The 13,715-nt window shown below is 34.9% G+C and overlaps 1 protein-coding gene across 2 annotated transcripts in view; it reads right to left on the bottom strand.

Annotated features, from left to right (window-relative positions):
* Positions 1 to 13,715, bottom strand: part of LOC145316884 (uncharacterized) — an 80,884-nt gene continuing 67,169 nt past the window's right edge. For both annotated transcript variants that reach the window (XM_080157687.1, XM_080157688.1), the window contains exons 2-3: positions 5,614 to 5,811; positions 1 to 4,401 (exon numbers count right to left, since the gene is read on the bottom strand). In XM_080157687.1, coding sequence (XP_080013813.1) covers positions 2,036 to 4,401; positions 5,614 to 5,758 — 2,511 coding nt within the window. In that variant the 5' untranslated portion in view covers positions 5,759 to 5,811 and the 3' untranslated portion in view covers positions 1 to 2,035. The remainder of the gene's footprint in view (positions 4,402 to 5,613; positions 5,812 to 13,715) is intronic.

Genomic DNA, 13,715 nt, shown 5'->3' with positions numbered 1-13,715 from the left:
TGGTTTAAATCAACGTTTATTACTTCCCGAGTAACACGCAATATAAAGATATGTGAGTTCGGACCTTAACAAATGCAAACAATAAAAAAAATATACAAAAATAAAAATTAATATACAGCACATTAAAGCATTAAGACTAGACAATATAAGTACATGGTTTTGAGCATAGATAGTCACACCCTCTTTTAATACAATCAAGAAATTTTAACAAGTAACCAACAAAGAGCTAGTAGATATGAAATTAGAAAATTATAATTTTATCAGTGTATTTTTTAAATATTTTAGATTGCAGTTTGATCTAGATAGTAATTAGCATTTTCAACTTCTCAACAAATTTACTTCCATGAAAAATTTCATGAGTTGGATCTACTACGGGATTATAAACTTTCGTCAAATGCTTTGTTAATATCAAGAAACTTTCAATGTAAACAAAAACTCACCTTAATGTTACTATAATTTAGCATAAAAGCAAAATTGCTTTATCGAAAAAAGACTAAGAAGAATAAAGAATAAGGTCTATTTTTATACCTTCTTTGACTCATTCAGTGATATATAAAAAATGTCTTGATTGTATTAAGATGGGGGGTGTAATAATTTGATTTTATATTATAGCTTACAGCGTAAAAAAAATACTATATATTTACATTAATTATTTACATTTTAATTTTCGTTTAAAAACCTAATTTAAAATTACTATTAATGCCTTTTATGTTTAAAATTGCAATGATAATTTTCAATTCAATACCCAAATAAGTTCAATATTTCTAAACATGAAAAATAGTTAAAATAATATTTATGTCTTTTGCAAATAATTTTAAATTTAATTTTCATTGAAGTCCCTTTCTAAGAGGGGACCCATATATTTATTGAATTTCTTTCTACAAATTGTTTTAATACATTTTTTAATAATCATGGCATCTACAAATAATAATAAGAAAGATAACATATTTTTGTAATGGGAATTTAAAAGTGTTTTATTTTTTAGGAAGGTTTACAAATGTTTTGAAAATATAATAGAACGTTTTTTGTTGCATTTTTGAAACGAAAGGATAAATTTTATTTGAAAATCTATCTAACAAAATTTATTATTGTAAAACTAAAGAATTGAGAGTGGGGGAAGAGAGGAGAGGGTAATCCTTAGGGACAGGGGTATTGTACCTTTCTCCAGGTGACATATCCCCTCCCTAAAAAATAATTGGGAGCACCAAAACAGATTTTTTTCAGATTCTTTTTTACACATTCAATCCAGACTGGCTAACTATATATTTTGTTCTTTTTTATCATTTATAGGACTATGAGAAAACATACCTTTTTGTAATCAATGAAATCTTTCGAAATTACACATATACGCATATAAAAACATAAAATTAAGTTTGGAAATTTAAAGGAAGAACTATTTTGTCTCCAACTTTTTCCACCGTATTTTTTCTACAAAGTGATAAATATGACTGACAGAAAAGCTGGGGGCAAATAAGTTCTATAAATGGGTCACAAATAAATCAATTACAGTTAAAATAAATCTTAATATGAATTAAATACATTAAACCTAAGAATTGACGATAATATGGCGTTTTAACTTCTAACAATTTTAATTACTGGCGATTATAGAATTGGACAAAATATGAAATAATTTGTTTGTTCGTGTTTCTGGTATGTTTCTGTTGGTCCCTATATCATCAATTTTTGTCATATTTGTTCAATAATGAGAATGTTCACTTCTCTATCTTCATAATGTTTCCGTGTAATTGTTTTAAATGCACAATATCATAATCTTCATACACATAAGAACACACATACACTCAAATGTGTGTGAAATTGTGTGTGTCTGTGTATATGTAGATGTGACTGAATGCATTTTTATGTTGGGTAATGTTATGTAGATTATTATGTGAATGTAGGTTCTTCATTTTGAAGAGGGATAATTGTTTAACAATATAATGTTTCTTAGATGATTGCATTTTTTTTTACAATCAATTCATTCGAGATACAGATTATTAAGAATTATATAAATTTACATGATAAATAAGTTTGTTTCCTATATTTTCTTCCAATGGAATCCAACTGATCTCAGGGGCACGCCAAAGTCTATGGTTCCGGAGAAGTAGCTGAGCGCATGACCGTCGGGTGCCCGCACGTCAAAGTCGACACTCTCGTCGCTGTGTCGGTCACCCCAAGGGCCGTAAACCTTGCCGTTGGCTGTGTAGAAGGTGAGTCTGTTGATATTGTATGGTGACGCACGGCCGGTAACACGGACAATATAATCACCGCTAAGATTCAGAGTTTCACGTTTCACCTTGTCCTCCAGAATTCTGTGGATACCTCCATGGGACACGGAGCTGTCAGGATCAGGATAGGTAACATCAAATGCCCAGACAAAGCCCTGATAAACCATCTGTATCCTTTCTGGGAAGGTACTAATTTGATCATCAATGAAAAATGTTCCCTTGTCAGTATAGCCAAATGGCCCAGCCATGTTGCCGTCACCCTTGCCGTTGCTTGAAGGTGCAATGCTGTTCTTAAAGCTGCTGCCCTTGTGTGCCTTCTTGTGTTGTGGTGGGGGTGGTGGAGGAGGTGGGGGTCTGGTTGGGGGAGGTGGAGGAGGCTTGTTGTCTATTGAGAAATGAGTAAATACCTGGAAGGGTTCCTGTTTGCCTGAATCTTGTGCTCCGTCAGCGATGCTGCTGGATTCTGGATCCTCTGTGGCAATCTTTGGCAGCTGGAAGAATCTTTCATGCTCTGGCACAAGTTGATCATAGTAGTAATCATAATCAAAATATTCTCCATAATAGTCATACTCGTTGGTGTACTCAGATATCGCATTATTATTGTTGGAATCATTGTCTTTAGCTGGGTTACCCTTGTTGTGCTTGTTCTTGTGCTTTTTAGTCTTCTTTTCTTGGTGACGCGGTACTTCTTTCTCTTGAGGTGGGGGGACATGGCGATTTTCTGCGGGAGGGCTGTTTGGTCGTGGCGGCGGGGCAGGAGCTGGGGGCGGACTGTCTGACTGATGCTGGCGTGGATTAATTTCATCAGGTTTGCCAGCGTTGAAATTTTTGTTTCTGTGGTTCTTATTATGATTTTTGCGGTTGTTCTTGTGGTGTGGACGCCTATTTTCTCGCGGCAACTGTTGCTGTGTAGTTTCCTCTGGTGGCGATGGTCTCCTCTCCTCTGGCTCTGCGGCTGTGTCATCACCTTCCTCGTTGAATCTAGAGCTTAGTCTCTTCACCTCGGGATATCTGTCAAGAAATTCTTCAATAGTCAGACCAGAAGTGGCCGAATTGGTGTCAGAAGGGTTTGCCTGACCACGATTGTTATTCTGGAAGTTGTTATTAGGACGGTGGTCATTAACTGGCGGTCGTTCTTCAATAACGGAAGGTGTGTGGATGTTGCGTCTGTCATCAATAACTTGAACAGTGTTGTCATTATTTGGTCTTTCGTGGCTGCTCTTCTCGTGTCTTGGCTCTGGAGGACTGTTAAACCTGTTATTTCTGTCATCTTGCTTGTTGTCATTGCCACCAAAATTATTGTTATTATTGTTGGCTCTAGTATCATCAAAAAATGAGATTCCTTTAATGTTGTCAACCCCGTCAAAGTTGCGCGGGATTTCTGGTTCAATAGTGGTCTCCTGAAGATGCGCCTGAAAGTTGGGGAATGCCGCAAATTGAGCGTTGATTAGGTCAGGTCGATCCTGTCTTGAGGGTGGAGCAGCCCGAAATGCTGGAGGGATCAGTCTTTCAGTTGGACTGGGAATTGCACGTGGAGGAAGAGTTGGAGGGGGTGGTGGGGGAGGACGTGTTGGAGGTGGGGGAGGAGGTCTAGTTGGAGGAGGAGGTGGTGGTCTTGTTGGAGGTGGGGGTGGGGGAGGACGTGTCGGAGGAGGTGGAGGGGGACGTGTAGGTGGTGGGGGAGGGGGTCTTGTTGTTGGAGGTGGGGGAGGAGGCTGTGTTGGAGGGGGAGGGGGAGGCCTTGTTTGGGGAGGAGCAGGAGCCTCTGTAAATGGCTGAAACTGTGGCTCTGGCTCAATACTTCCCTCCAGGAACTGGACAATTCTTGACTGGCTGGACTTAGAGCTTAACAGAATGTCCAAAATAATTTTAGCAGCTTCCTCCTCCTCAGTGATCAGCCTCTGGAGCCTCACATTCAACGGGTCTTGATCCTGTTGAGGCAGTGTCTGTTGCTGCTGTGGCTGACTACTCAGCTGGAATGTTTGTGAGGGGGCACTCAGTTCTGTGGAGGTGGGGAAATGTGAATTGCCGCGAAACTTGTTGTTTCCATTGTTTTTCTTTCTTTTGTTGTTGTTGTTGTTGTTTCCTGCGTTTTTTCTTGGCGGGGAGTTGACAGCTGTGGCCAGGTTTATAGATTCAGAATAGTCGATTGATCTGGGGGCTGAAGCGTGAACACCTGAAACAAATTTACTATAAATATTCCAACACAATTAACACATAATAAAAATAAAACTTTTTTAACTATAAAAATCAGGGATAATAAAAATTAGAAGTTTAAATGTTTAATGTGAGTTTTAACAAGGATTAAAACATCAACAAAACGATCATAATCACTTAAATATAATGACTAATATAGAACTTTCTATTTAAGATACTTAACTTAAAAAACATTACTCCTAATCTTCCTGGAAATCAATATTCCAACAAGGATGACAACATCCATAAGTAGCGAAGCACAAAATTTCGTGAATAGGACTGACGGTCATTGTTGTTTTTTTCAAACGACGGGAAATCTAATTTTGATATCTGTAACTGAAAAAATTTTGAAAATCGATTAATAAACATCAAAGATATGGGGGAAAATGTAAAAAATATAAAAATAGCCAAAAACCTGCAAAAAGGCAGTCTGACCGTCATTGTTGATTTCTTCAATTGACCGGAAATTTAATTTTTATATCTTTAACTGAAAAAATTTTGAAAATCGGTCCATAAACACCAAAGATATGGGGGAAAATGTAAAAAATATAAAAATAGCTATAAACCTGCAAAAAGGCAGTCTGACCGTCATTGTTGTTTTCTTCAAACGATGGGAAATTTAATTTTGATATCTTTAACTGAAAAAAGTTTGAAAATCGGACCATAAACACCAAAGATACGGGGGAAAATGTAAAAAATATAAAAATAGCCAAAAACCTGCAAAAAGGCAGTCTGACCGTCATTGTTGGGTCTCTAAACGACGGAAAATTTAGTTTTGATATCTATAACTGAAAAAATTTTGAAAATCGGACCATAAACACCAAAGATATGAGGAAAAATGTGGAAAATAAAAAAATAGCCTAAAACCTGCTAAAAAGCCGTCTGACCGCCATTGATGTTTTATAGTTAATTGTGCTCCTTAATGATGGGAATGTTGTCAAAAAATTTCAGCTTTCTATCTTTTATAGGGGCTGAGTAAATCCCATTTCCCCCATAGCGTTACGGACTGACGGACGGACGGACTGACGGACGGACGGACTGACGGACGGACGGACAAAGTGAATTATAGAGTAGCTTCGCTACTAAAAATCAAATAAATAGGGTTACTATATCATATAGAAGCTGTCCGACTTACCAATCCTAAATGAAGAAAAACTTTTCTTTCAATTTTATAAAAAAATAAGAAGCTAACCTATATCATCATAATTATAATCTCCATAGTAAAGATCATAATAGTAGTCGCTGTACTCCAGCAGTACTGGATCCTCTACAGCTTGAATGGAGGAGGTCCAGAAGGTCAGCAGGACCAGGAGGGTGGGGGCCAACCAGGGGGACATGGTGGGCGGGGGGTGGGGCAGGTTTACTCTCTACACTTACTTCTCTTCATAGCCTGAAATTAAAAGAAATTTTTAATATATAAAGTAGAGGTAAAGAGAAAAAATAGCCTAAAACCTGCTAGGACTAATAATATAATTTCCCTACAAGAATGTCAAAGATACAGCTATTTCAGAATAGTACGATTACAGACAAACAGACAATTATTTAAATAGTTTTTTAAGATCGACAGCCGCGCGTAAGCCGCATGTAAGACTCAGAGAAATCTTAAAACTTTAAAATTCAGCTGGATGTCTAAGCCGGTTCCTACACAGACAATTAATCTTTTCGGAATTTTAGCACACAAGCTTGTTTTTGGAGGCTCATGCACTTCTTTTTAGTCCTAAGCTTTTTGTTGTTAAATTTAAAAAAAGATATTGATAAACCAAACTAGATAAATATATGTATTATGTTTTGCATTGGTCCAGTTATTTTATTACAGATAATCAATCTTTTTATTTGGTCTGTAAAATTTTATCATTACATCATTGTAAATATATCAAATATTATTAATCTATTATGCTGAGTAATACAAAGTAGAACGATTTCTGGTTGTCCATTTGTCTGTCTGATAACCACTGAATCTATAAGGCTATACCTAATTTTATTTTATAACCAAAAAAATGTGGAAGGGGGGTGGGTGGCTGACCTCTTACAACCATCTTAGAGTGCAGTATTAGTTTGTTTTTTTTAACAAAAAACTGTAATCACGAATCTATATTGTTAATGTTAGATATAGATAATGTTATATAATGTCATTGTCAATATATGGTTTCATAAATTATATAATCACGCAACCTTTTACTTTTAGAGGAAGATATTACTGCTGAGGGCAATCAGCCTCTCGGGGCCAACATGGCAGTAAATTTTGTTTGATTGAAGCATATGATATCTGAAACAGCTATGTCGACTCTATTGTGCTTTTTAGAGAAGCTTCTTTGGTTTGGTATGGGTTTAGGCTGTTGACCATAATCCTTTTAGCTTTTTATAGGTCCAGGGATGGTTTATAACTATTTTGGGAGAGATTCATTTTCACCCACCCAAGAGAAAATCTTTTATAAAAAAAATCAACCAACCCTCCTCCTACCCCAAAAAAGTCTTTTCAACTTTTCTTCTTAAAACTAAAAATGTAACTCCCTTCCCGTCCCTTTCCTTAAGTGCCCCTAGAGTACTCGAGCGACGTAGCTGCTAGTATAGTAATGGCTTAAAAGTTAAACTGGAAAAGTTAAAAGATCTGAACAGGATATCCTATTTAAACGGTTGTAAAAATATAACCAATAACGGATATCATATGAAAGCAAATATCAAAAAAAATTTCATACACTAAAGTAGTAAGTAGTAAGTTGTGTGTGTGTGTGTTCGTGGGTGTGTGTGTCTGTATGTTTAAAAGTAATAAGGCTAAGGGCATTCAACTCTAAAATCTTAGAAAAGTATTGATCAAAGCCAGGTTTTATGCTATTTTGTCTATAAGTTGTGATTAATTGCTACAAAAATTCAAACCATTCCTTGGAAAACATTATAAGAAAATTTCACTATATAGTAAAAATTTCAAATAATGAAAAAAATCGTCTTTTTAAGTATATATAAAACTAATTTAATGAATTTACAATGAAGAATTGTAAAAGGTATTTAATCATTAGTTGAAATGAACCTTTATTTAAGTTTAATTATATTATAACAACGATTAACAGATATTTTTCTTCAAAGTGAATGTATAATTTGAACGCCTATCATTATTGTTCAAAGCGAAGCTTTTATACAGTTATAGAGTATCCGTAAGTATCCGCGGATATATAATGTACCATTATAAGATTAAAACCATTTTTTTAACCTAGAGACGCAGAAGGCACGGGTTAAAGAAATGGTTTTAATCTTATGATTGTACTTTTTTATATTCGTAGAAAACCTGATATAAAACGATGATAGACATAGTTTTTTCGTATGGATGAGAACCGGTTATAATCCATTGGATATTAATCGGTTTCGAATGAATACGAGAAATATTATGGTTACCTTCATAGGTAAATATAACAAATTTTGTAAAGAATATTTAGTATTTATCAAATAAAAACAGCAGTTTAAAAAAGTTATCTGCCTGATTTGTTGAGCTTCCTTTTCATGGATATTGTGATCCTTGTTATTATTAACTTTTGATTGAAATGAATGTGGCTGAATTAATTTCAATCACATTAACACACACAAACTCACACACGCACACACATAATTACACACAGATACACACACACATAATAACACACAGACACGCGCACGCACATGCACAGACAGTTATGATCGTTTTGTCATAATCTTCCTAAATTTGACGAGTAACAAAATGGGTGATAAAGACGTGGCTAGAAGTTAACAATATTTTGTTTTAACACAAAATATAATGCTAATTCAACAAGGACAAGGACTTTTTTCATATTATAAGGAACTAAGCATTCATATTAATGGGCAGGTCTCAAATATATAGGAGACCATCTAATAATAGTTATGTTGTAGCCAAACCAGAAATAATGATCAGGTCTCAAGTATAGGAGACTATCTAATAATAGTAATGTTGTAGCCACACCAGAAATAATGGGCAGGTCTCAAGTATATTTGACTACCTAATAATAGTAATGTTGTAGCCACACCAGAAATAATGAGCAGGTCTCAAGTATAGGAGACTATCTAATAATAGTTATGTTGTAGCCACACCAGATATAATAGGCAGGTCTCAAGTATAGGAAACTATCTAATAATAGTAATGTTGTAGTTAAACCAGAAATAATGGGGAGGTCTCAAGTATAGGAGACTATCTAATAATAGTAATGTTGTAGCCACACCAGAAATAATGGGCAGGTCTCAAGTATAGGAGACCTTCTAATAATAGTTATGTTGTAGCCACACCAGAAATAATGAGCAGGTCTCAAGTATAGGAGACTATCTAATAATAGTTATGTTGTAGCCACACCAGAAATAATAGGCAGGTCTCAAGTATATTTGACTATCTAATAATAGTAATGTTGTAGCCACACCAGAAATAATGGGCAGGTCTCAAGTATAGGAGACTATCTAATAATAGTAATGTTGTAGCCACACCAGAAATAATGGGCAGGTCTCAAGTATAGGAGACCTTCTAATAATAGTTATATTGTAGCCACACCAGAAATAATGGGCAGGTCTCAAGTATAGGAGACCATCTAATAATAGTTATGTTGTAGCCACACCAGAAATAATGAGCAGGTCTCAAGTATAGGAGACTATCTAATAATAGTTATGTTGTAGCCACACCAGAAATAATGGGCAGGTCTCAAGTATATTTGACTATCTAATAATAGTAATGTTGTAGCCACACCAGAAATAATGGGCAGGTCTCAAGTATAGGAGACTATCTAATAATAGTAATGTTGTAGCCACACCAGAAATAATGGGCAGGTCTCAAGTATAGGAGACCTTCTAATAATAGTTATATTGTAGCCACACCAGAAATAATGGGCAGGTCTCAAGTATAGGAGACCATCTAATAATAGTTATGTTGTAGCCACACCAGAAATAATGAGCAGGTCTCAAGTATAGGAGACCATCTAATAATAGTTATGTTGTGGCCACACCAGAAATAATGGACAGGTCCCAAGTATAGGAGACTATCTAATAATAGTAATGTTGAAGCCACACCAGAAATAATGGGCAGGTCTCAAGTATATTTGACTATCTAATAATAGTAATGTTGTAGCCACACCAGAAATAATGGGCAGGTCTCAAGTATAGGAGACCATCTAATAACTGGAGGAATAAAGGAATACGAGAAAAAAATTATGTAGCAATTAACATATATTGATAGTTCCTTTTAGAGCTTAGATCCCCTCATCAGTAAAGAAGAACTGGATTGGAATGACAGATTCAGGGATTTTTTTGCTTGAACAGACACAAAGACATCGTCAAACAAGAACAATAAAATTATGTTCCTAAGTAGCGGAGAAAAGATGGACATACTGACAGACTCTAGTTATAGAGTAACAGTTATTTATCGCACCGTATTATAGATAGCTTTTCGCGTATACTAAAATAAAAACTATAGGATTTTGAGTGGCCGAAGGTCCTGGCTAACAAAACTGTTATTAATTCTATGATATTTAATTTTAATATTAGTAGCAAATTGTCTATAATACGATGCTTTACATGCTTTTTAAGTATGACTGAGAACCGGTTCTAATCCAGTGGATATTAATCAGTTTCGAAGCTTAACTAGAAATGTTAGAATTGGATTTTAACTTATTTATTTCCTTATCACTAATTTCCTGCATTCAAGTCTCATCACCCAAAAATAGCTTGAGGTTAGTGACGGGAGAGGGGGGGGGGGCGATTCTTACGGTTTCTATTGTTATAAGGTTTTAATGACACCAAAATTATGGCATAATTGATCACTTCTTTTGTAAAGAAGATTCACACATAAACTCACACACAATTACACACACACACTGACATAATTACACATAAAAATACATAATGCACTCTTATATTCTAATAAAAAAATTAAGTTAATAAGATGTTAATAATAATGAAAAATTTCGTCTAATAGACGACTTAAGCGAGGCTGCCGTGGGCTTGCCCTAACAATTTTTTAATGATTTTCTTTCTTGTATTACCAGCAGTTTCCGCCCCTAAAATCAGTGGCTCTTTATTCTAAGACTGAAAAATTACCTAAAACCATCCCAAGACTTTGGCTTAACTACTTTGAGGACTTTTATTGAATTTTGATTGGCTGGTTCATTGATTGAGTGTCCAAATGTTTCAACCACTAATTGTAATATACAGAAGGGATATATATCAATTTGTCTTATCCCTTTAGATCCCTAACAGTTAATAGCTTTGACACCCTGAGCTAAAAACTGAAATTAATTGCTAATCATTTTTAATTCAAATTATTTATGACAATTACCCCTTCCTTCCTCATTTAAATATATATATTTTGATCTCTTGACACAGAGAGCCGCCCTTAATAGCTCATTTATATCCACTTATTAGGTTATGAAAACTAATCTTGGAATTTTGACACGCAACGTGTGTTGTTTAATGCTTAGGTTTCCACGCGTTTATTATATTCATTATTATTCGATTAAAGGGGGGGGGGGGTTAAGTAAATATTCTTCAACGGGCTAATTGTTATCCTCTATCAGACAAATAAGAAACTTCCCTGAAAAGAGTATCTATATTGATCAAACATGCTATTTTGCTTTGGCTACAAAATGGTCAGATATCGAACTAGCAACTGCACCCCTAACATCTAATTAGAAGAGGGTCAGTGAAATGGTCTTGAACCATTTCAAGTCTTTGGTTTAAAAATAAATATATGAAAACTATCCCGTAACCTAAATCATGCTTCTTTAAAAAAGAGTGCTCAATCAGTTCAGTGGTTGACGATATCTTAACAGACAATTAAAATCCTTATTTCTTCGTATTATAGGATAAGTTAGATTACATTAAAGTCTGCCAATCCGTTGGCCATTAAAACACAGGAAAAAATGGCATAAAAAATTGCAGTTACAAATATTTATCTTCTAATAACCACTCCCTTATAATTAGTGATAAATAGAAAAAATATTAACCTTAATGTTTATTTTTTTTTGTTATGAACAGTTGTTTCCTTGTTTGTTTGTTGATTTGTTCTAATTTTCAAATTATATCACGTAATAATCAAATATTAGCGCATTTTACAAATTTTCGTGTTTCCAAAAAGCTGCACACAAAGAAGCTGATATTATTTTTAGATAATTTTATATCGTTTTACTTGTACGCGTCGGTAATATCTCAAAACGGTTTAACATTTAGTTTCAAAAGTTGTGACCAGTATACCAAAAATTCAACTCGCCCCTAGATCCTACCCAAGGGGGGGGGGGCGGGGGGGGGGGGGGTGGTTAAACCTCTGCCCTGAATCAGTTAAGTGTTTTATTTGAGAGAAATTTCGGGTATAGTCCTTTCCACGACATCCCTCCATAAGGGGCGATTCTTCGTATTTTTCACAGTAGTTTTTCTCCTATTTCTAGCCCCTGCGGGGGGCTCTAATCCTGCGGGGCCAATTACCTAACCCTGTGGGACAATCACCTAACACAATATAACCTAACCTAACCTAAAATAACCTATAAAAAGCCATTTTAAAAATACGACTAATCGCCCCTTATGGAGGGATGTCGTGGAAAGGACTATACCCGAAATTTCATTTGTTATATTTATTTATAATTTCATGTGCTACCAATTTTCCAATATGTACATTACATTCATCAAGGTAGCTAAGAATAGTTAAGGCATGTAAAAATAATGATATTGGCTGTTTTTGTAAATTCTCTTCTTTGTATGAAACTAAAATTCACACATACATGTATCAGAGAAGGCTGATAAAAGTGGATGAGAAAAAAAAGAGAGCAAGGAAGGAAGAGAGATAGCAGAAAAAAGCGAGAAAAAAAGGTATTGCGATAGGTGGATGAAAAAAGTACACATAGTGTTCTTTCAATATATCTAATGGTATTTTAAGATTTTCCTTTCAGAGCTCTAACATTTGCGAAGTTTTAAAAAGAAAACAGAGTAAAATTAGCACAGAACCAAAATCTAAGATTTCTAAAAGCAAATATTGATCAACTTAACTGTTTGGGGGATCTTAAATATCAAGTTATTTAAATCATTAAATTATGTTATGTTTACTTGTGCTATTTTAATGATTTAATTTTGTTAATTTTGTGTGACGACTCTGGCATAATTGGCTATCAGTGATGGCATTCAGATTTGTGGAACCGATTATGCACGGCGAGGCATTGCTGAGGACTGCAAAAAAAAATCTGAGTATGGGAGAGTAGAGCACTGGAAAAAATTGAAATTGTAAGTAAAACATAGCTATAAAATCTAAGCGGGGAATTAGCATTGGAAATATAATTTTTTCCTTTTCTCAATAGCAAATTTGACTTTACACGATTTATGGGGGATGGTTGGTGTTTCTGTTAAAATACAGTAAGAACAATATGTCAATCAGTGGCGTGTACAGACATTTGCCAAGTGGATTTGAACTTTATGGAGATTAAAAAAATAGGAAGGTAGGCATCCCCAATTTCATTATTAAGGAGGGTGTTTACTTTACACACCCCTACAACCATCTCTCGCGCGCCCAGACTGTCACTGGCTTGAACAAGGTGCATAGAATGCCAAAGAATCAATTCATTTAGAAGAATAATTAAAAACAAAAATTGTAAGATTAAAATTAGTTTTATATTTCTCAGTTAGCTGAGAATCGGTTCTAATCCACCGGCTAATAATCGGTTTCAAAGCCATCCTGGAAAATGTGATCTTTTTTGGCAGTGCATGATATGTAATATCTATGCCGTATGCATACTGTACCCTTCCTCACTATACCTTGCACAGTAGACAGGTTCAATTCAATATTTTTTTCCCCTATCTTTTATTGGACGAAGAGCTTATTCTACCATTATATGAAGTAGTAAGGTTTTTTTTGTCTGAAGCTGAATATCTCAATAACTACCGAACCGATTGTGTTCTCTGTTTTGGTAAGCTAAACATAAGGTCCTGTGATGGTTTAGGTTTACATATTTTAGTTTTGAGATGCTTTAGGCTATTTTTATAGCCCCACTCTATCACTACTAATACAGATCCACTAGATGCTAGGGACATAGCCGCTTTGGCTATGATATAAAGTAGTAAGTTTTTTTAATTGTCTGTATTTAAAGATCTGAATCCTTTTTTGTACCTCTCCTTTTCTCTTTAGGAGTTTTTGACACCCCAAAAAAAATCTTTGATTTACTGTTAATAATGAACTGGTCTAATATACATGTACATTGGTCAGTATATTTCCTGTCTTCTTTTAGAGATTACTAAATGGATTTATTATTACTTGGATCTTACACCAGATTATCATATACTCTAATAAACTGA

Source organism: Acartia tonsa, chromosome 4, assembly GCF_053477335.1.
Source record: "Acartia tonsa isolate MP-2025a chromosome 4, ASM5347733v1, whole genome shotgun sequence".
NCBI lineage: Eukaryota > Metazoa > Arthropoda > Copepoda > Calanoida > Acartiidae > Acartia > Acartia tonsa.
Note: the sequence above shows the minus strand (reverse complement) of the source record. Positions and strands in the feature narration are given on the sequence as shown.